Here is a 25178-nt window from a genome sequence, read left to right as displayed (position 1 = left end):
TTATTTTAAAGCAAATTTGCTTCACTTTTTTTTTTTTTTTTTTTTTGTAATGCAATAATAATAATAAGAGATCATTGTAACCATCAAGTCGAAAAACATACTGACTTTGATTTGGCCAAGCATTTTTCAAATAGTAATTATTAATAATATTTTAAAATGAAATTCCTTTACTACTCATTTTTTTTAAAGAAAAGCTACTTATACCAAACGACTTATATCAACATTTCCCCTAAGAATTTAAGTCTTTTAATGAGACTTTTAATGAGATTTTGTTTTTAAATAATCTAGTTACACCATTTAGACTTCTTTGGCTTGACAAAAATATTAAAATGACTTTTTATTCAAAAATTGAAAACATGTTCAGAATAAAAAGGTGTATTGAAGCCTTCTTTTAATTGCATTTTTGAATTAAAAAAAGCTACATTGTTAGACTGTAGCATGACAAACTTGAAGAGATTTGCAAAGCTTCATGGGCTGCTGAGCATTATGGGTAGTGTAGTTTACCACCATGAATTAAATTGAACCTTACCTTAATTAAGGTAAAATGACTTTTTGCTTCTACAGAAGTTTGCTGCCGAACATCTCAGAGCTCATTTGTTCTTAAAAATAAATGATCTTTATTGGCATTGATGATTAATGAACCTTCAACATCCATGGAACCTTTCAATTAAAAAAGGTTTCATATAGGTTCTTTAGATTTTTTTAAATGTTCCAGAAAAACTGTTCCTTTTTAAGAACTGTTCACTTAAAGGTTGCTTGGGGTACCAAAAATGGTTCTTCTGTGGCATCACTGCATTTATTTTTATTTTAGGTCTTTCTTGATAGCTTTAAATATTACTGCTAAAAATATCATTTTCTATGGATAAAATGTGATTGTCAAAATGTCAAATGACTGTTGTGTTTTATACCAGGTCTTAACAAAAAATGACATATTCAGTAAGTGTTCAAATAAGATCTGTTGTCTGAGGGTCTTGGTGGGTAGAGCTAATCTATAATGAAAAGGCTTATTGTAATGAAATGAAACCATTTAATTGCATCAGAAACGAACAGAATGTTCTGAGCCTTCCAGACAGTGAATCCTCAAATATGCACATGCTGAAAAATTAGGCCATCTATATCTGTCCTACCCCACTGATTATGAATGTATTGCGCAAGTTACACAGCGGCTGTTACGTAACGGCAGTCATGCACTCATAGTCCCTCTCTCTCCCTCTTTTGTTCCCCCTTTCATTCTCGACTGCGAGGGGTTATGAGATTTCACCAGCTTTTTACACACAAAACACGAGTGACAATAATACCTTCCATAACCCGATATTCCATTCGACTCCAACAAAAAGATTAGTATTTAGTGGAAGAACAATGTCATGTGAGGACAAACAAGAGTCTTAAACCATAAGCCGGCATTCCAGGTATGATTTATTTAATGTGTGATGCAAAACTTAATTGCAACTGAGGTGATAGATTGGAGGATTTTTTTCCTCGTTTACTACTTATTCTCGTAATATAAGGAACATTTTCAGAATGCAGATCTTTATCTTAACATTTAAACAGAATTTTACTGCTCTAAAATATGAGACACCAATATTTCAGGAGTTTAGGACACATGCTCATTTAGTTCTGTTTTATTTCCTATTCAGGTATATACTTTTATATATAACTTTTTTCCAAGGTACTGTTAGATGCCAGTGTTTCCTGTCACAGCTGTGCAAAGATTTCATTTCAAAAATTCATTTCAAGCTATTAAACTATATATTGTAATGATTTTAAATCTGTATTTAACCTCAGAATGATCTCAAAGTAAATCTGGCTGTGCTTTAAAATGAAATTAATATCATCTTAATTCAAGAGATGAAGGCTTTTGAAAGTCTGACAGTAATCAGTGTTGAGTCTTACTGTAAGGTTATCCCTGTCTGCTTGAAATATTTCAAAATGATTAACAGTTTAGAAAAAAAGTCATTTAAATTTAGAAAAGCAATAAAAATGTAATCAGTTACATTACTTTAATAAAGTAACTGAAATAGTTACACTCCTTATTACATTTTAAATAAGGTAATTTGCAATCTGTAACCTATTACATTTCCAAAGTAACCTTCCCAACACTGTACTTGTAGAAAACAATTTAATTTTACATATACATTTAATGTGAGAACAACAAAACATTTGGCTGAGCTTCCTAACTTTGCCTTTACCTTTGGTTGACGGGTAACATTTGCATTTATTCATTTAGCAGATGCCTTTTTCCAAATGAGGAACATCACAAGCATTTTGTTATAAGAGCCAACAATAATCATAGTAAATAATGCCATGTTGAAAGTATGAGCTAAAGGCCAAATATAGCAGAAGTGAAATGAATAAATGAAGAGAAAAAAACCTTTTTAAAATGGCAGAATATTTTTGCATGTTTTCACTTTTTCACAAATATTTGTTTAAAGTAAAACAATAAATCAATACTTTTTATTTTATTATTTATATTAATTTATTAAGAAACATGAATCAAGATTCAAGAAACATTTTATATATCTTCTGTTTTTATTTATATGATTTAGTAAATAATTATCATTTATTTATTTTTTTCTCACCATGAACATAGCCGTGGTGCTAAATTATAAACAGTCAATCACTGAACCAATCAAGCTTTGTCAAATCAAAGTCCATCATGATGAACTTTCCCTTATTGATTATATTTTAGCATGTTTAGTTTGTAGTGATTGTAGTATGTACTTTGCATTGATTGTATTTTATGAGAAAGTCAGCTTTAATAAAAAGAACCCTTGAGGAAAATATGTTATTTAGTATATAGTGCAAGTAAACCACTATGATTTCCCTCTGGCTTTTATTTACATCAATGCAATGCACTCTATTGTATGCCAATGATGCAAACTAAATGCCATAGAGTGTAATTTATCAGCTCCACTTAAACATATACTGAAGTCCCCTTTTGAGTTGTTTATAATTATTTCATAATGCTCCTAGCAACTGGTGATGGTTGCCATAGCAACGTATTGACGTATTTTGGGATCCAGAAATAGAAAGATAAAGAAGGAAGGCGTCCCAGGCTGTATCTGCTCCTCAGGGTGACAAACTTTGTTGGGAGGGTGTATACATCTGCTCTTAACCTGATGAAATGCCTAGGAGGGGATATATGGATTTCAAATATGCTCTTTGCCATATTGTGTGGTCATTTTGATGTGTTGTATGAGCATGTGAGATGACAGTATTAGGTTATGTGGCAGAGGATCGTGTATGAGGCATTTCAATGTTTCGATGTGGACACAAAAGAAAAGACTGTGGCTCTCTGTAAAATAAGAGGTGAGACTGAGACTCTCTTGTACAAGTTTAACACAACAGAGTGAGTCAGACTCTATTCATAGTCTGAGAAATTCAACTCGAGGCCTGCAGAGAAAGCTAATAAATTGAAAAGTATAGGGTATATGCTTCTATAAATACACCCCTCTGTCCACTCTTTAAACAAGACATCTGCACATATTGTACAGCAGCTGAAGTATACGGACCCTTAAAGGGACAGTATACCAAAAAATTAGCATTGTGTCATCATTTACTCTGCTCCAAACCTTATTTTGTGATTTATCATCTAACAAAATGTTGTCTACTGCAATGACATCCATCTAAATAGTTTTAGGCCAACTGTTGGTAAATCTAAACCATTCTTATGGCCTTGAACAATCATTTTTGACCGTCAGAGAGTCACAGACGTACAAAGAGTGACTGTAAATTTGTTGTTTTACTTGGAATTGCAGCACAGGATAAACATATTTCAAAGGTCAGGTCCTTATGCAGGGAGAAATACAAAGAGAGGAAAACACATCGGTGATTCACGCTGTTTTCCCAGAACAATAGCAGTTTACACTGCCTTTCAGTGGCAAGCTGAATTAAAGCAATTGTTTTCAAGCTGTTACATAAACTGAGATAATGTAGAGCTTTACTACAGGCGGCTTTGTGTGTATGTGATTGTACAGCCAGAGAAACAGACAGACTCAGCCATTTACTAGACCAGCCAGTCCTAATTAGGATTAGACGAAAGCATATGTTCAAATGTTTTGATTGTTGTTGCATTTGCTGTAAGATTTGTTTATGACTTTCTGGAAGAAAAATGCCATTCATTTTCTCAAGAATGCAATTCTCATTTTTCTTCTAGAAGCCACAAGTCTGATTTGAACTTTAAGTGTGTTTAATAGCCAAATTATCTACTCAGTCGCTGTAACCATGGAAATGTGAAATGCGCATCTGTGCACGCCCACTGTTGTGAATGACATAATCGAGTCCCTACACTCTCAAACTACTTAGGCCTAATAGAGTGCTGTTATGACATATTTTTATAGGCCAACCTGGAAGTCAGCATCACCATGGTTCCCTCAATAAAAACCCAAAAGGATTTTTCTATTGGCTTTTGTATTATTGCAAAAAATAAGCACCACCACCATTAAAAGTTTATGATTCTTACGCATTTTGTTCATCATGATAATCTTCACAAATGAAGACAACCTCAATTTTCAAGCCTAAATACAGTCGCCAGAAGTAAAAAGCTAAATGCACGCTAAAAACTAACTACATCAGTCTCATGACTATAATTAAGCTTGCATCAACTTTCAGTCTTTTTTTTTTTTTTTTTTTTTTAAAGGTCATAAGTTTGAGTAATAAGGGTGTGCATGAGTGCAGTTATAAACACAATGAGTCTTTTTAAAGTGGACTAGTGAGTAAATGTATTTCTTTTTGGTGTGATGATGTTTAATGTCCCAGACAACCGGCAGTGCCATTTTGCCAGCAACTGCCTATTTTAAGACAAGTAAAAGCTTTTCAAATATCACAAGAAGGTATTATTGATGCATTGTATGTTGTAGAATAAAACAGGAAAATATATTGAGCTTGTGTTAACCACAGACCTCATTTCAAGCATTTACCAACAAGCCATCAAAAAAACTAACAAACAAACAAACAAACAAACAAAAACATTGACTTGGGGATGATGGAACCTGAATGCTGATCCCTGCAGCATCAACATATGTAAAATAAATAAACAAATGAAAATAATGCATGCAACTTTTTTTACTTGTTTTTAAAACTGTTCACATGCACTACAGGGTGGAAAAAACTATCTGTCCTATTCTGACGACTTTTCAATGACGTAGGAGTCGCATTTACAGGGGAAGATCCGATTTGTCTGCTTACACAGCAGGTGCAAATGCACGTATCCGATTCATATCTGATTTATTTCCACATATGAATGATGCCTGAAACCGATCGGAGAATATCGGAATCCATGTGCTTTTTCCTGCTTACATGGTCAAGGGTCTATGGAAGCCCATTTCTGCCACTGAATAAAATCTTTCTCACAATTCTGACTTTTTATCTCATAAATGCGTGATATAAACTCGCAATTGCGAGTTAAAAAGTCATAATTCTGAGATATAAACTCACAATTCTGAGAAATAAAGTCAGAATTACATGATATAAACTAGCAATTACAAGACATAAACTCACAATTCTGATATTTGAGGTGATATGTTCACTTTTTCATAAAAGCATGAAACTTGGTACAATTGTACAGGTTTGGGCCCTGAACATTTTCAGAAACGGAGCCATCCCAAAAACACCTCATGGTTGTCATGGAGACCATTTTACTTTCCGCCATAACCAAATTATGTATTTTGTGTCATATCTCCTGATGTCTACCCCTATGTTTTGATGATCAAGGATTACAATGATACCATATACAAAAACATAAACTGTTCAGGTGAAGAGTTAATGGTGAAATCAGCAATGTGAGAAGGAGATAACAGTTTCTGAGCATCACTGTATCACAGCATTTACAAAAGTCCATATTATTTCTATAATTTTTTCTTTCTTTGATAATTAACTAATATTTTATTCAAAAGTTTTAATGTTTTAATTAATTAATAATAAATTTATTACATTTATAACAAGTGCTTTTCTGGGTACTCAGAGCGCTTTACATGGAAGGGGGAATCTCCTCAACCACCACCAATGTGCAGCATCCACCTGGATGATGCGACAGCAGCCATATTGCGCCGGAACGCCCACCACACACCAGCTTAACTAATATTTTATTTAATAGTACAATAAAAGATTACCAAGAATACAATAATTTATTTCAGAGATATAAAAAGGTAAGTGTATTTTTCCTTACCTCTCAGGCAGTCAGGCAGGTGGTAGTATATTTCCAGTACATTCTTGTTCTCTCTCAACAATGCTCTAACATCACACGTAGACGGCAATGCAATCTTGCTAAGCTGCGTCCCATCTGCACCTCTTCTGCTGCACCTCTGTCATTTTCTGTGGGTCTCTGGAATTGTCAATCAGCTGTCAACAAACTTCATTCTGGCCATTGCTTCTCAGTCTACTCTTAATATCTTGGGCTTGACTGAGACCTGGATTCATCCAGAAGACTCCGCAAACCCTGCTGTTCTCTCTTACAACTTTTCTTTCTATCACGCCCCCCGTCAGGTTGGAAGGGTACTGCTCTTCTCATTTCTAATAATTGGAAATACTCAACCCACTCTTCCCTATGCAATAAAAAATTATTTTGAGTTTCATGCAATTATGGTAACAGCTCCTATTAAACTCCATATTATAATGATTTATCACCTTCCTGGTCAACTGGGCACCTTTATAGAGAAGCTGTATGGGCTGCTGTCCTCATTCTCTGTGGATGGCAGTCCACTTGTAGCCTTTGGTGACTTTGAAATCCATCTGGAGAAGCCTTACACTGCAGACTTCCACTTCCACTCCTAGCTTCATTCAATCTCAAATGGCTTACCACCACAAGCACTAACAAATCAGGCAACCAGCTTGACTTAATTTACACATGCAATTGTGTCACAGATAACATTTGGTAAAACCTCTAGGCATCTCTGGTCATTTCTTTATTACATTTAACCTACATATTACTACCTGTGTGCCACCAATTCCTCTACCAGTTACTTTTAGGCAAAACCTACGCTCCCTTTCACTCTTCCATCTTTCCTCTGTAGTGTCATCCTTTCTTCCCTCACCCACCAATATCTCATATCTAGATGTAAATACAGCAACTGACACTTTATGATCCACTTTAACTTCTTGTCAAGACCATATCTGTCTAGACAGGCCAGTGCCACTTCTTCGTCTGGAGCTTGCGTCCGAAGCATGGCACAAAGCCTAGAGGACGCAGTATCTCGTTCCCCACTCAGGGAACCATGGTTACAAAGTAACCTGAGACGTTCCCTTTCAAGGGAACTTCGAACTGCATGTTCTAGGGGTCGCTATGGGGAATGGAATACCCACGCCACCATGCTGAGGGGAGTGCAAACACAAAGGCGAGCACTAAGTACCAACTCTACCAGGCTAAAGGAGTTGCCCCTGGGACGGTTTGACGGCTGTCAGTGACATTATCTCCTACGGCCAAAGAGCCGAGCTGCATACCCTAAAAAACTTACCTGTTAAGGGCCGGGACTCCCGGACCCAAGGTAGAGCTCAAAGGCTTAGAATCATAAGAAAGATTCCTTTAAGGGGATACAGTCAAGCACCTAGGATAGTAACTAGGTCCTGGCCTGTCATCCAGGGGCTACCGCTCACTCTGCACAAGCTCGCTGAGGGAGCTGTCTCAACAGACCCTTGGTAGCACACATCGTTCAAGCCCAGAAGCATTGGGAGAAATAGGTAGAGTGGGGCACAAGGAGAAACCGGGGCCTACCAACTCAAAGAAAGGGCACGAAGCTGCAGTGCGTAACCCCTACCGTACAGGATTTTAGAAAGAACACAAAACACTTGATGTGCGATCTTACCACAACGTGGATTTCAGAAAGTGCACAGAGCCTTAGCGTGCGCACTTAACATAACATGGATTTGTAAATACCGTTCTTAGAGGGCAATAGAGGCTGTTACTAGACAGGCCTAGAGACCCTTTATGTGACCGTGGCACTGGAAACGGCGCTTCTCACAGAACAAACTGTCATATGAGGGGTCCGCAACCCATCATCATGGTCACAAGCCTGGTTTGGCTAACAGTAATTTGCATAGCTGAGGGAGTATGGCACCCAGCTCTCAGCTGAGAGGGGGAGACAAATTCTCGACCTACAGTGTACTGAAGGGTAAGCATACTGCAATTTAAACCAAAAATGCAGCGTATCAGGGAGGCAGAGGAAGGGGCCTAGAACCCTGATGTTGCTGATTGAAGGAGCTCTGAGAAGTGAAGAACTCAGCTCTCAACGTGAGAGGAGAACTCGGAACCTTACGAGGGGAATAATGTGCTCACTGGTGACCCTCCTGAAATGAGGGGAGCACTACTAAAGCCCACTACGAGAGCAATCCCACTTTTAGTACGAGTGGTTCTACAAAGGGCCCGACCCCTCCGGGCTCCAAGGCGTATATGACCATGGAACAGGGATTCGGATGCTCGGAAGGGAGCAGCATGCTCATAGATGACCCTCTACAGTGAGGGGAGCGATGCTAGCTTACCAAAGACAGCTCCCTGGGAAGGCCTAACAATCTGGTATGGCTGCTGACCAGAGCTCCAGAGAGCGGAGGCCCAACTCTCCAAACGAAGGAACTCGAACGGTCAGCTTAGGCAAGAAGTGCTCATAGGCGACCCTCTGGTTGAGGGGAGCACTACTAAGCCTATACAGAAAAAGAGCAACTCAACACAATTATTTACAGTTAAGTGAATGATCAATGGCCCAGGAGCAGATTCCTAACTCCCGTCCTTGGTAGAAAGGAGGAAGACCTGATCTGCCTAGGCGTGGCAAGCTCATAACAAACCCTCCCACAGCAAGGGGAGCACTACCACACCCTGAGGATGGACTGACCGAACAGGGCCTTGGAAATGCCTTCCTATGAGGCTGCCACAGGAGTGGGCTATCTACTTACAACCCTAGAAGGGGAGATAGCACACTCTAGGCAAGGGCTCAGCTGAGCAAGCACAAAGATATCCTCAGATAGCCATGCACCTAGGAAGGCTACCAGAATGGGACCGACTGAGAATACCCAGACCACAAAGAGTGGGCTGTCTTCTTGCAACCCTAGCAGGGGAGACAGCACTCAAGGGGGTGGGGGGGGATACAGCACAAAGGGGGATCAGACATTCCGGAGAGAAGAGTCTAACAACTCAAAATGGCTGCATAGTGAGCAGCGGCAACCCCGGCCCTTGGGGTTAGGTAGGTTTCACCGCTAAAGCTAACCTTCCCACCATCAGCTATAACCAACCCAATCCAGCCCCCAGATAGAGAGTATGGACCACGTTAACCAGACCACAGAGCCTAAAAACAACGGGGACCAGATCACACATAGAGATGTTGCTCTTAGGACCGCAAAAATACCTCTTACTCATGCCTCAGGGAAAGAGTATACTCAAGCCCACTCCACAGAAGGGTGATGTACTGGTTCACCGTAAGGGCAGTGTGATACAATCTGCAGGGTGCGTGATGATTGAATGGGTAACCTAACAACAGGCAGGCGTCCCAGTCGGACTGCAACAAGACCCGCAGGTCCTGGAATTGCAGTACTGACCTGGGGACTTGATGACCAAGGAGGCTCCCACAGAAACTTACAACATGGCCACATGATCCAGAGGGTATGAGGCCGGGAACAGCGGCTATCATCCTGGCCTGGATCCAGTATCGACGAGTGAGTTCATCACTGAACTGAGTCGATATCAAGAGCTGGCCGTCCGAGAACCTACCATAACAAGGCAAAAAAACCACACAAAAGACAGGTACCAGAAATACTGCAAAGAATGGCTAGCAGAGACAACACAACAACCAGCGAACAGAAGAAATGGATCATACTCACCCACCATGGTTCCTGCGCATGAGATCAGTTCCTGAGGCGAAGTCCGAAGAGGCCTCGAAGAGACCATCAGTAAGGTAGCTTCTATGAAACATAGAACCTAACCAAAACATCATAGGTCCAGCATGAGAGACTGTAATGTTGAGCGCAGGGGATTCCCACCTAACCTCTGTCAGGTTGAGTTAACGGTGGTTGCAGGGGAATTAGAGAGGGGAAGATGAGGGCAGATGACAGGCCCCCCCGATAGAGGGGAGTAGATATTCAAGTCTTACTCTGGTCCAGACGAAGGCATTGAGAACGCCTCGTCTGGATCACCTCCCTCAGGTCTTGCATACCTGTCTTTGACCAAAACAAAAAATGGTAAAAAAAAACAAAAAACAAGAATATATTGTTTCCTTAAGGGCATGGATCAAAAATCAAAAATTGTATATTGCACCATTATTTTTTATTTCATTACATAATTTGCAGTGCTTCATTTGATGGGTACTTAATTTCCTCAGTCTGATTTGGCTCATCAAAGTTTATAAGTTTTTATTCATCTCAGAACTGGCTGGTTCAAGGCCTAGAATTCTTTGATTAAAAACAAAAAAACCTTTGGAGAAACTGAATGGACAAAATAGTTGTAGAACCAATGCTGCTGAAAATGCCAGCCATTCATCTCTATTTTATCCTTCGATAATTTATGCTTTTTGTTAAATTCAATTAAATTGTTAAATTACTTTCTTAAAATTAACATCTTGTACTGTCACTATATTTATTTTGCACAGTTTGTCTTGTCTTTTGCAATACCAATTTGCATGCTTTCTTCCTCATTAAAGAACAGAGAAACAGAAAGAGGAGGGGTTTGCAATTAAGCTGCATCCTCACATGAACTGGTAAACACATGCAAGAGGTTAGATGAGGATGCTTTGTTGTTATTCTCACAGATTCAGACATTTTGTGCTCTGAAATAGTCACACTGATTATTGAAAATGTTCTGTTGTGGTCTCTCAAAGACACAATACACAATCAACCAACCAATAGGCAGCCTTATTATTTTCATGTAAACATGAGCATTGAAATAAATATCTAGTAGTGTTTAGTGACTATTTTAAAAATACAATTTCAACCATTTTTCACTCGATTCACAAATCCAGGTAAGATCTGACTCTGAGTAGAGGTCTGACTTTGAGTCTTCTACTTGTGTAAAATAAATGATCTTCCTAACTATTTGCTCAAAAACATTCCTGTTGTTATAAGCAAACCCTTTTCTTTATATATGATGAGTTAATGCATAACCAGCCCGGAATGTCATGTGGAATGCAGTCGCTACATCCGGACCTGTTTCTGCAATGACCTGCATAGATCAACGAGGATCTTTGCATATGCATGTTTGATGTGCCTCAAGCGTTCAGCGCACCTCTTTTGGCACAGTGATAACCCTGTCCATGTGTTTACCCGGTTTGTTTAAAGGGTAGACTGAGGTTAAGTAGTTAAGTGTGTCAATGTGTTAAAGCCTGAGCCGGCCTGGATTAACTAAGGGCACCTGCTACCGCTCAAACACACATTCACACACATAAACACAGAGGAATTTACAGAGCATCCAGCTTCTACTTATTTAACTGACTGTTCTTTTTGGAATTAAACATTTTCAAGAAAATCAATGAATGAACAAGCACTTTTGTAGAGCATTTGAACATTTCAAAATCAAACAAGGTCAAAACTTGATTGCCATAGAGAGCAGGCCCATGATTAAATAAGACTTACAACTGTAAAATGTGAATGTAATAAGGTTAAAGGTTATTTAAAGGATACTGTAACTCATTTACTGGTGTCACTGTATGGTAGTGTAAGATAAGTGACCTTTTCCCCAGTTTTTCTGCTTGAACAGGGCTGTTGTTAGTCAGGCCAATGACAATCAGCCATGACCACAGCAAGTTTATCATAACATCTGAACCATCAAGAGTACAAAATGTACGTTTTAGTGATGAGTATCAATACTGAAAGTTTATATGAGTTTAATCACAAGAGCACTGGATAATACTGCTTACTTACAAAATCTAAAAAAAAGAGAAAGAAAATTAAATTAGGCCTATGTTAATATCTCGCCTAATCTAATACATAGGATTTACACAATGGATCAATATAAAGTGCAATAGTCAAGTCGAAATTATTTGTTTAGCACCTTTCACAATACACATTGTTTCAAAGCAGCTGTACAGAAATTATGTTAAATCTTAATATCTTTATACCTTATAGTTGATTTAGCACATTAGAGCAAGAGCTGTAGTTTACTTTTATAATATTTACAGTATTTTTGTTTAGATCGTTGAAATATGCTATATCGCCCTATATGTCAGTATACAGTACATTTTGACAGACTTGTATATCCAACTTCATATAAAGAGGTAGGTGATTATATAAGAATCAGAATGAGCTTTATTGGCCAAGTATGTTTACACATACGAGGAATTTGTTATAGTGACAGAAGCTCCACAATGCAATATGTTCATATGTATGCAAATTTGGACATTAGATATCCAACTTTATAGAGCTGTGTGATAATAATTTACATTTTGGTACGATATATAAACAATCATGCAGCCGAGATTTGATATACAGTGGTGTGAAAAAGTGTTGGCCCCCTTCCTGATTTGTTATTTTTTTTGCATGTTTGTCACACTTTATTGTTTCAGATCATCAAACTAATTTAAATGTTAATCAAAGATAACACAAGTAAACACAACATGCAGTTTTTGAATTAAGTTTTTTATTATGAAGGGAAAACAAAATCCAAACCCACATGGCCCTGTGTGAAAAAGTGCTTGCCCCCTAAACCTAATAACTGGTTGGACCACCCTTAGCAGCAACAACTGCAATCAAGTGTTTGCGATAACTTGCAATGAGCCTGTTACAGCACTGTGGAGAACTTTTGGCCCACTCATCTTGGCAGAATTGTTGTAATTCAACCACATTGGAGGGTTTTCGAGCATGAACAGCCTTTTTAAGGTCATGCCACAGCATCTCAATAGGATTCAGGTCAGGACTTTGACAGGCCACTCCAAAGTCTTCATTTTGTTTTTCTTCAGCCATTCAGAGGTGGATTTGCTGGTGTGTTTTGGATCATTGTCCTGCTGCAGAACCCAAGTTCGCTTCAGCTTGAGGTCACGAACAGATGGCTGGACATAGTCCTTCAGGATTTTTTGGTAGACAGCTGAATTCATGGTTCCATTGATCACAGCAAGTCTTCCAGGTCCTGAAGCAGCAAAATAGCCCCAGACCATCACACTACCACCACCATATTTTACTGTTGGTATGATGTTCTTTTTCTGAAATGCTGTGTTACTTTTACGCCAGATGTAATGGAACACACACCTTCCAAAAAGTTCAACTTTTGTCTCGTCAGTCCACAGAGTATTTTCCCAAAAGTCTTGGGGATCATCAAGATGTTTTCTGGCAAAACTGAGACGAGCCTTTATGATCTTTTTGCTCAGCGGCGGTTTTCGTCTTGGAATTCTGCCATGCAAGCCATTTTTGCCCAGTCTCTTTCTTATGGTGGAGTCATGAACACTGACCTTAACTGAGGCAAGTGAGGCCTGCAGTTCTTTAGATGTTGTTGTGGGGTCTTTTATGACCTCTTAGATGAGTCGTCGCTGCGCTCTTGGGGTAATTTTGGTCGGCCAGCCACTCCTGGGAAGGTTCACCACTGTTCCATGTTTTCGCCATTTGTGGATAATGGCTCTCACTGTGGTTCGCTGGAGTCCCAAAGCATTAGAAATGGCTTTATAACCTTTTCCAGACTGATAGATCTCAATTACTTTCTTTCTCATTTGTTCCTGAATTTCTTTGGATCTCAACATGATGTGTAGCTTTTGAGGATCTTTTGGTCTACTTCACTTTGTCAGGCAGGTCCTATTTAAGTGATTTCTTGATTGCGAACAGGTGTGGCAGTAATCAGGCCTGGGTGTGGCTAGAGAAACTGAACTCAGGTGTGATAAACCACAGTTATGTTTTAACAGGGGGGGTGGGGAGCAAACACTTTTTCACACAGGGCCATGTGGGTTTGGATTTTGTTTTCCCCTCATAAAAAAAATCCTTCATTTAAAAACTGCATGTTGTGTTTACTTGTGTTATCTTTGATTAATATTTAAATTTGTTTGATGATCTGAAACATTAAAGTGTGACAAACATGCAATAAAATAAAAAATCAGGGGAAGGGGGCCAACACTTTTTCACACCACTGTAATTGACCTATCGGTAAGCGGTCTTACCGATAGGTCAATTACAGTGGTGTGAAAAAGTGAGATCCAAAGAAATTCAGGAACAAATGAGAAAGAAAGTAATTGAGATCTATCAGTCTGGAAAAGGTTATAAAGCCATTTCTAATGCTTTGGGACTCCAGCGAACCACAGTGAGAGCCATTATCCACAAATGGCGAAAACATGGAACAGTGGTGAACCTTCCCAGGAGTGGCCGGCCGACCAAAATTACCCCAAGAGCGCAGCGACGACTCATCCAAGAGGTCACAAAAGACCCCGCCCCCTTATTTACTGTTGCTCCCTCGGACAAACAAATGGAGTTGCTCACTGTCTCAGTAGCCCTTCACTGCAGAACAAAAATCCAGGGGATCCACATCTAGAAGGTGGAGATTGGTAGGTTTAGGGGTGGAGATGGGGTGGGTTTAGGGATCAGGGGGTGGAGATGGGTAGGTTCAGGTATATGTAAGGTGGGAGGAGTTGGATCTAGATCCAACCACGCCCCCTGGATCTTGTGTTCTGCAGTGAGGACCACCGCATAATATCAGGAAGTGTGAAAACATTGTCCCACAATGATTTTGCACAAATTTGGACACAGAAGGCCACCAAATGGGAATTAAATATTCCATGGAGGGATTTATAAAATATTTCAAAATAAATACGGTGGGTAACTCGAAGCGAGGGTTTACAGATCACAGTGCAAGCGGGAGAAGTCTCATATTTCGGTCGGTCATCACGATCGCGGATGACAACATGCAGGATCAACACCGTTTATGTATCGTAGGGTACGATTAAATTAATGTATATTTAACCAGTTTAATATGGAGAGGCACTGAAATGTAGGCCTTCGTTTATGTGTTTTTGACCTATACTGTACAAGACACCAGAACAGTCCGCTATTTACGTTTACGTTTAACATGGACTCACTAACTTTAACGTTAACTTAGATAGTTTTAGCCAGAGATGCCTTGCTGAAGCACAAGATAACATTAACGTTCTGCTTGAGCAGATGAAAACTGTAACTTAATGAGTGTATGACAACCAGAAAATGAATGTTTTTGTCCTCATTTGTATTGGGGTTGAATACTTAGGGACATTTTGCTCTGTTTTGTTTGGATTCAGGAAATGTAATAAAATAAATTATATTGCCCATCATCTCAGGATACCTGGAATCAGTGTTACAAGTACCCTAGGCACATCGTTTTTCCATTTTTGAAGCAAAAACCTCATAAAACTGATGCGAGCTTCGGATCTTCCAATGTTTCTCTATGGCGCTGAAACCTAAAGATGTCCGAGTTCCGCTCCCTGTGCAACTGATACTTATCTGCCATTGGCTAGTATGCATTCAAGGGGAGGGGCTTACCGATAGGTCAATTGCTGTACGTGAGTGCATTGCATGTGTGCAAGCAGGTTAAGTAGAATGTACTGTATATATTATATGTGACCCTGGACCACAAAACCAGACATAAGCAGCACGGTATATTTGAAACAACAGCCAACAATACATCGTATGGGCCAAAATGATCGATTTTTCTTTTATGCCAAAACCCATTATGATATTAAGTAAAGATCATGTTCCATGAAGATATTTTGTCACCAAAATTTGAGATTGTATTGTAAAATCCCATGTTACCTCTCTGATACCCAAGAGGTCATATGGGGCCGTGGTGTTTTAGTGACGCCATGATTTAAACACTAATCAGATTGTTGTAATAATAAACAGTTTGGCAGAACAAAAATGCATCTTATGAGTGCACTGCCCAGATTAAGCCATCTCAAGCACAAGTTACTATAAATTCTCATGAAAAAATCTCTCATCTGCCTCATGTAGTGTCAATTGCTGCAGCAGATGGCCCAGAGCTGATCTGATCACTCTAATGCAGTGTAAAAACACTCGTGTGGCTTTCGCAGATCAAGAGCAGGAGGTTACACACTTCTTAGAAGATGAGGCCATGTTATAATCAGCGGGATTCTTTGTTTGTTTGTTTCAGCAAGACGAACATACTGCTGTTCCTCATGGCATGCAACACAAACATGCATGCTGTCAGTTTTGCTTTCTCTCCAGTTTCTCAGAGCTATGAGAGCTGTTGAATAAGCACACACTGTCTGTCAGCGGAGATATTATGCCAGGGTCAATAAGATTTGCAAAAAACAAATTTGAAAGACAAAGCACAAAAAAGATTTAGGTGTATTTCAGATATTCTTGGCTACAGTATGTGATAATTGGACCTACATTTATTCATTTAAAGGCATAGCTCACTCAAAAATGAAAATTTTCTCCACTTGTTCCAAACCTCTATGGCCCCGTTTACACTAGAGCGTTTTCGTTTTAAAACGGCGTTTTAGAATGAAAACAATCCTCGTCTACACTAGCGTTTCAGAAACGATCTCCGTCTACACTACACAACCGAAAATGCATGTCACGTGACCATTCATGAAGGTGCAACCATAGATTTGTAAATGAAGATTCCCTATTATTTAGATGGCGGACGCGTCTACATGCTTGGAGCGATCAAACAGGGAACCTACCTATACATATCTATGGGTACAACAATGAGCATGATGTTATTGTTTACACGGTCGTCAAGGATATGCAGAGCCAATGTGTGCAGCCATGCCATCATTTTCAAAAGTCGTTTACATTAAAACGCAACCCCAGAGTTTTCAAACTAAAACAAGGTCTGCACCGTTTCCGTAAAGTCTCCGTTTTTGACCTTGAAAATGCCGAAGCAGTGTAAACGATAGGCGTAACCGTTGCAAAAGTTATGCGTTCTAAAATGAAAACACACTAGTGTAAGCGGGGCCTAAGTCAGTGGCTATTGTCACCTGTTTGGTCACCAACATTCTTCAAAATATCTTTTTGCAGTCAACAGAAGAAATGAACTCAGAGGTTTGAAACAAGTGAAGAATGGGTAAATGAAAGTGAAAAGTGACGTGACATGTGGCCAAGTATGGTGACCCATACTCAGAATTAGTGCTCTGCATTTAACCCATCCAAAGTGCACACACACAGAGCAGTGAACACACACACACACACACACCGTGAACACACACCCAGACCAGTGGGCAGCCATTTATGCTGCGGCGCCCGGGGAGCAGTTGGGGGTTCAGTGCCTTGCTCAAGGGCACCTCGGTCGTGGTACTGAAGGTGGAGAGAGCGCTGGACATTCACTCCCCCCGCCTACAATTCCTGCCGGACCTGAGACTCGAACTGAGACTCGCAACCTTTAGGTTACGAGTCCGACTCTCTAACCATTAGGCCACTACTTCCCCACAATTTTGATGACAAAATTTTCATTTTTGGGTGAAATATCTCTTAAATGTAGAAGTCTGTATCCATTTTTTTTTTTTTTTTTTTTTCATGTTTTAGGTACTGGTTGTCTAACACAAAACAACTGGCTTTTAATGCAAATAGGACTTTAGAAACTCAATTGGACTAATTTTATATATTTTTTTAATTTTGCAGTTGTGGCCTAATGGATAGAGAGTTGGACTTGTAACCCGAACGTCGTGGGTTCGAGTCTCAGGTCCGGCAGGGATTATGGGTGGGGGAGTGAATAACCAACACCCTCTCCACCCTCAATACCACGACTGAGGTGAGACCCTTGAGCAAGGCACCAAAACTCCCAACTGCTCCCCGGGCGCCGCAGCATTGGCTGCCCACTGCTCCAGGTGTATGTTCACTACTGTGTGTACACTTGGATGGGTTAAATGCAGAGAACAAATTCCGAGTATGGGTCACCATACTTGGCCACACACCACTTCCCTTTCCCTTTTCCCCCCTAAAAGAATGTATATTATGAAACATGCTCTTATCCAATAATGTCATCACCTTTCATTTAATAATTTCACAAATAACTGTCTTTGAATGGTGCACTGTAGTTGATGTGCCTTTGTAATTATCCATTAACACTTTTATGTATCCATTATAATGAATGATTGTATTACTTAGGCTACTGCATTAGGAAATAATATGACCAATGTTTTCAATGGCTGAATTTCTGTGTGCTTTAAAAACCAGGCATTTTTTAAAAACAGAAATAGAACCATAATTAAATTGCTAGCATTATGGTACATGATATAGGCCTAGCCTATACCATGGCACTAAATGAATACCACATCGGTGTTTTCCATTGCATATAGGTTAAAGCAGTTCAGTTCTTGGCTTTACAAAGCAAAGGGTTTTTTAATCAAACCAACATTATAGTCTGAGTGTTTTATAGCTTGTTGTGGCATTTACTTCAGTGCTATCTTGAAAAAAAGTACAGCTGGTTCCGCGTCACTAGTCTAAATATAGTTTCCAGTACAACAGTCGGTTTTCAGGACACACGAGGACAGTGGAGAGGGCGGGGGGAGATTGAGCAATATTACTTAATGCTTTTGAAAAGATTATTCTGACGAAAACTGTAACGAGGGAGAGATTAGAGAGAAGAGGAGGGTCCTGCGTGCGTACGGAGGGGGCGGTCCGTTCATCCACTCACACACATGTGGTTCAGACGGGGTGATGGAGCGTCCTCGACTGAACCTGATGGAGCAAAGACACAAATAGGGGCCGAGCGCATTGAACGCGCAACAGACAAGGAACGACTGAACGGAGCTAACAGTCAACCGTTTGACTTTAACCGGCGAAAAGCGAAACCGAACACAGTTTGATTTCTTCTGGGTAAGAACCGGATTGACCGCGGAACGAAAGTCACTGAAAACGATTTGAACTGAAGACTTTCTGAACAGAATTACGCGACGATTTATACTGGTAATATGCTTTTTTTATTTCTCTGTTAAAGTTTACCTTACATATGTCTATTTGTGTATAAAAGTATAGTCTATATATCCGACAGGTGCAAGTTGTGTGACTTGTGCTAACCTATTTTTTTAATAGGCCTATGTAGATTAAGTATTTAAGTTTAATTTGGACAAATGGTATATTTTAGATGTTGGAATATCATCCCTGTTGGAAAATCCCTTGTTTTGGGACATGTTGCCTATTAAAAGATGCATCACTACTGGTCCACATCTGGACCATCTAGACCAGCTAAAAACTAGGCTACTATGTTCCAAACCAGCTACCAACTTCAAATGATTTTTTTCCAAGCAGGGATACAATTCCGATAATGGGACGGTAACATTTGTGCATTTTTTGCAATGCAGTCCGGATGCTTTCACATAATTGTTTAACTGAAAATAACAATTAGATTTTTTTAGTTACATACCGAAAACCAAGTCATTGAAAAATGTTAACTTTTCCCAATTTTTCCCTTTGGCGGATTATGTTTAATCCACTGATTTAGTTTTTGTTGGTATATTCTTTATTTTTGTATGGAGAAAGTCTCTTAACATGTAGCTTTATATATCTTATATAGAACTTTTTTTGTTGTTTTTTTTAAATCCGTAGTAATGTAACAGAACACAGTGTGTTGAGTAAGGCGGCATTTCATGATGAAAGTGACTCACTGGGACAGGAAGAAGATAAGACTCACTCGCGCACAAGCTGTTCCGTAAATAGGTCAACGCGGGAATTCTTAGAGAAGGCATTTCTGGTTTACATGAAGTAGCTGTTTACTATCTATGTGATGATAGTCAAGTGATGCATAGTATCTAACCTGAGAACGTTCATTTGTTGATGTCACTTTGCGTAAGGTGGGTATATAACTGTACACTGGTTAACCTGATATTATGCGGTGTAGCAAGAACGTACTGTGCTTTGCCACTGGGAGGTAATGAAGTTACATAACATTGTGTTGTAACTGAGTTTACGTAACTGACTGGATATCATTATGTTCTTTCTGCCCACCAGGTGGAGCCCCTGCTGCTTTAATAACATCTGAAATTGACCTGAAAACCACATTCAAACACCCAACACAGACCAACCACAACTTCTAACATTACAATTGAGAGGGGGAAAACAACCTCAAGATGTATGAAGAATCATCTCAGGAGATGAGGGTGTTAAATGCGACTGCTCCCAGTAGCACAGTGTCTTTCGCCGATGAAGCTGTGTCCATCCTGACTTCAAGCAGTTTGCTTGCGCGCTCGCTATTGGGCCGAACATCGGCGCTTAAACGCAAAGACGCCGGTTCATCCAACATCAGCTCTATGAGGCGTAAGCGGGAGTTTATTCCTCATGAGAAGAAGGATGAGGGCTACTGGGACAAGCGCAAGAAAAACAACGAAGCCGCAAAGCGCTCTCGCGAAAAACGGCGCGTAAATGACATGGTGGTGGAAAACCGCGTGCTGGCGCTGCTCGAGGAGAATGCCAGGTTACGAGCCGAACTGCTCGCAATGAAATTTCGCTTCGGCCTCATTAAAGATCCCTCAAATGCCTCCATACTTCCGCTCACAACAGGAACCTGCCTCCCACAACCTTCGGCGCCACATTACTACCTTCCACGTGGGGATGGCGCTCACCAAGCTGGTCCAGTGTTGACAAATCAATCCCAAAGTGGATTGCAATCTGGACGAAGTATCAGAGATGCCAGCAGTATGTCAGAAGACTCAGGTTTCTCCACACCTGGAGGGTCCAGTGTTGGTAGTCCGGTCTTCTTTGAAGACAGACTAAGCGAGCATGGAAAGTTGTCTCCGCATCAAACAGATGAGCTGGTTTACGAGTCACATCACTCCCCACCTGATGTTTTAGCAGTGGGACGCCTCCCCATGTCATCCAACCGGATGGAGCCAGTGGACGGTATGAAGAGTCTTCCGCACAAGCTGAGGTTCAAGTCTCCAGGTGGCGGCGAATGTGACAATCCTGGAGACCGACAAAGTCCTGTGCTGCCCGCAGTGGGCCAAAGAGTTCACAGCCTTTCGGGGACAGCCGAAGGTGCAGGTTACTGGACACCGCAAGATGGAGAAGACCCCCGAAAAGTCATGCCACCACAGCAGCAGCAGCAGTACAGGAATTACAGCCACAATGTGAACCCAAACGAATCTCAATACCAGGCCGAGAACAGCATGCTCAAGTCTCAGCTCAGCTCTCTCAGCGAGGAAGTGGCCCAGCTCAAAAAGCTCTTCTCTGAGCAGTTGCTCACCAAAACGAATTAAGACTTTGTAAAGCGAGTACTGGAACACTGCAAATATCACTCATGAACATCCATAGATTATGAAGGGAAAGAACGCGGCATGTGCATCACTACCTCTTCACACTCAGTCATAACCAAACAGAACTTGCATATCCACCTTATTTTGCAATGTGGAAGTAACCTATTTTCCGTGAACGTGCTAGATTTCCAGTTCATTAGAAAACAATAAGAATAAAGTGCAGTAAACAATAAAACTATTTTTTTAAATAAAAGTTTACAATATTAACTAAAAATATAATAATTACCAATTACCTTGCAATATCAAGCAGCATAATGGACATGTTTTTGTTCGGCTAAAATAACTGGAAACAAATGACACCGGAAGTCTTGCACGTTCAAGTTACAAATAGCTTTGCCCCACTCTTATATTACAAATAAGGTGGTTAATGACTTTTTTACCCCTTTCTTTAACTTACGTTCAGGAACATACAAGAGCATTCCAGCGGCATCGGGACACGTCAGCTACAACGCCTCACCTCAATTCGTTCAGTTGCACCTTTTGCCTCAAACACTGTGATCTTGCTCAAAAAAACGCCTCAGGCTCCTATAAAACAATGTCTGCACACACAGACCTGTCTGTCACTGTAAATTTAAAATGAAGCATAACATCCTACGTTGTAAAGTCATTCCTCTATTACGTGCCAACACTACTTAAACAGTTGTCAGTAAGTGAGAGGAGATGTGAGCCTGAAAGTCTTCACACTGTAATATTCCTCCTTTGAAAGATTTATGAATAAAGTATAAGAAATTGCTTTTTGCAACATATATTCTGATTAAAGCCAAACAGGAAACACCAGGAAGGGGGAAATAATGGAATTAATTTTTATTATCGTCATGAACCAGTAGCAACTCAGCACTAACTGAAAGACTGCATCATATTTTTTTTCTATACAGATCACTGCCGTTGTCCAGACAAGGATATCTAAATTGAATTACACTGTTAATAGCATTTTGATGGTGAAATTTTTTGTCTTGTGTACCTGTACAGTAAATACATGTTTGTGTGAATAAATATTTTAACTGTTTGTTTGCCTTGTATTATTAAACCAAAAATGTATTTGTGCAGCTTAATTTCTATCTATCATCTAATATAAATTATAGCTAATAATATTTAAAGTATGTTTAATTGTCTCGAGGGACAGCCAACATTACACTGTAAAAACTAAAGGTGCCTCAGATATCAGCTCTTTTTCTCATAAAAGGACTGTATTTGCAATTCGTGCAGGAACTGGTGCAGGGGTGGTGATGGCGCAGTGGATAAGACACATGCCTTTGGTGTGAGAGACCCGGGTTCGAATCCACTGTGAGACACCAATGTGTCCCTGAGCAAGACACTTAACCCCTAGTTGCACCAGAGGTGTGCGACCTCTGACATATATAGCAATTGTAAGTCAGCTAAATGAATAAATGTAAATGTAACTCATGGGATCCTTGAAGCACTTTGTTTCCAGTTCTGAGTGCTCTGGAGGTTCCTGGAGAAACTCAAATCTTAAAAAAGGGTTATTGTAAGATCTGTTAACATTGAAGTGGTTCCTGGAAGATCTTACTTGTAAAAGCCAGCATCTGGAAGAACCCAGAGATTCATGTAACAATGAAATATGACTGATTATTATTATCATTATTTTACTTTATCGGATGGAACGTAATGACTTTTGTGGCACTTGCCATGTGAAAAAAAAAACTTGGGTATCAGACTAAATGGTTTTAAAATTGGTCACACTTGGTCGTCATAACAAAAATAAATAAATACAAATAACAAAGGGATATATTCAATCTACAAATCAGCCACAGTATATCCAACTAAAATAATTTCTGCTCTCAGCAATAGGGAATATATACATATACGGTCATACAGGCATCCAATGGCTACACCATGTTATAACTATAGTTCCACAAGATATTTTTTGAAACAAATTCTCTTGCATTAAAATCTGAGAACAATCTCTGAATTCCCAGAATCACCTATGACAGTGTTTTGACATGTACACAAGTGCAGTTCTCATGGACTATCACCTCTGCTTGGTATATATCAAGTTTTAACAGAAATATTCAAAGCCCTGCATGGAGGCAATGACATCCTAGATGTCTCAATATACCAACTCAGATGTTACAAATAATTAAGCATGGACAACAATTGCAGAATTGATGTAGAAACAGTTTTCACAAAAAAAAAATGCTAGTAAATTTACAGAAAATTACAGAAATTGCAAGTTAAAAATGAAATTTTGAAATAAGAAATTCGCATTTTCTTGTGAAATGCACTCAAAATCATTTCAAAGTCATGTACAGTCTACAATAAAGAATCAATTGCTCCCTTAAAGGTGTAATAAATCTTATTTATAACTACTATCTCCATGATGCTTTCAATATACAGTATACAAATATATAATAGGCCCAAAACTCCTTAAATAATCCATTTGTTCTTGCAACACTAGCACAATCCACAAGAGGTCAGCAAATTATTTTGTATTTCCATTCAAAGTATAGCCTACGCACTCACACGCACCGCATTAATAATATAAACCGAATTAAATGACACACAAAGATTGGCACGACAGAATCACCTGATTCAAGACTAAGTTTCACCTTGACATTTCCCTAAGAATAAACATCTGACGCCAAATATAGGCTACCTCAGTCCCCTGAGAACCGAGCTCCGCTGAGACCTTTTTCTGGTGACGTAAGAGCATATAAATAGATGCAAGAGTCTATTTAAGGAGCTAAACTCTAAAACAAGACACAAAGCTTTTCCTGAGCTTCAGTGTTTGCGTACAAGCTCGTTCACTTCCACACATTCATGATTACCGGGTAATTTCCCTCCCTGGCATCCCTGCTCCACTGGTCCACTGACCCCTGACTGGCTGATCTTCATCACTCACGCATCCAAACCAGTCTATGATCCAAACAGAGGCTGGGCCTGACGTAAGGCTGTTGCCATGGAAACCTCTTCCAGACGATGCTGGGCGCGGTGGGATTGGGGAAGGAGGGAGGGGACAGTGGGCCACATCAAAGTTCAAGGTCATCTTCACAATACTATTGTGTCTGTGACTTCGGTCATAATGAAATGGAGACATTTTGTTTTCTTTCTATTAAAAAAAAACATATGAGGTGGTTTCAGATTGTTCAGATTGTATTACAAAACGAAACAAAACGTTTGTTCAATTGTTTTATTTATTAAATAAATGAATTTAAAAAAAATAAGTATTGATTTGTTGCTATATTACGGTATTACAGTAATTTTAATCATCATTGAAAATAAATAGAACATAAAATCCTGTATAAAGTTTACTAAACATAGTAAAATACAGAATATCAATACAAATATCATCAATGCAAAAGTAAAATGTCAAGATGCATTACAGTAATTCTGGGTAATAACCGGGAGTAAATGTGCTTTACTGTTTGAAAATAGAGTATCTATCTATCTTATAAAATATAAACCGCAAAGTATCTTAATGCTCTTCTAAATGGATTTTATGTATTTATTTATTTTTTTGTTTAAAAAAAGTGGAGTGAAATATGACTCAGACAGTAGACCTACTTTACAAATAATTTCTTCTTAAATACTGTCACTGGGATTCACAGATATTAAGCTAAATAAAAATCAGCTGGCAAAAACATTGATTTACATGGAAAATTGGGTCAAGGCATTCACAAGGCACGTGTTTATGCTTGTATTTATTTAGTAACCACTTTTAAAACATCTGGAGGGGAAACCACAATAAAAAAAATAAAAAATAAAAACCTGTGAAGGAGAGTGTTATGTACAGTTACCAAATACATTTTCATAGATGTATCATAAGAGGTAAGTCTATTAAGTAAGTAACCTTAATATCTACTTGTTTTCACCATGTCAGTCTTATTATGAATATGACCGTCCTACATCTGAGAGTAGGTCTGGCCGCCTGCCTGACCCCTCCCAGTTATTATGCGCTCGCGCCGCCACAGGCTTGCGAATGGTAGGGAGGGCTGGAGGTAGGTGGGGGCAAAAGAGAGAAACAAAACGTGACGAGGCACCCGAAGCGCCTTGTTATGCAACCGCTGACCTACTAACATACATTTCTGAACA

The 25178-nt window shown here is 39.5% G+C and overlaps 1 protein-coding gene across 2 annotated transcripts; it reads left to right on the top strand.

Moving 5' to 3' along the window:
• Nucleotides 1-1300: 1300 nt before the first annotated feature.
• Nucleotides 1301-22134, top strand: LOC306865776 (uncharacterized protein). Of its 2 annotated transcripts, none has more exons than XM_079410578.1 (2): nt 1301-1409; nt 19828-22134. In XM_079410578.1, exon 2 carries the CDS (start codon nt 19947-19949, stop codon nt 21069-21071), a length of 1125 nt encoding a protein of 374 aa, XP_079266704.1. In that variant the 5' UTR covers nt 1301-1409; nt 19828-19946; the 3' UTR covers nt 21072-22134. The 2 variants fall into 2 exon arrangements, with proteins under 2 accessions (XP_079266704.1, XP_079266703.1); XM_079410577.1 differs by lacking the exon at nt 1301-1409 and adding an exon at nt 18509-18786.
• Nucleotides 22135-25178: the final 3044 nt, after the last annotated feature.

This window comes from Barbus barbus, assembly GCF_936440315.1.
Source record: "Barbus barbus genome assembly, chromosome: 4".
Classification (NCBI taxonomy): domain Eukaryota; kingdom Metazoa; phylum Chordata; class Actinopteri; order Cypriniformes; family Cyprinidae; genus Barbus; species Barbus barbus.
Note: the sequence above shows the minus strand (reverse complement) of the source record. Positions and strands in the feature narration are given on the sequence as shown.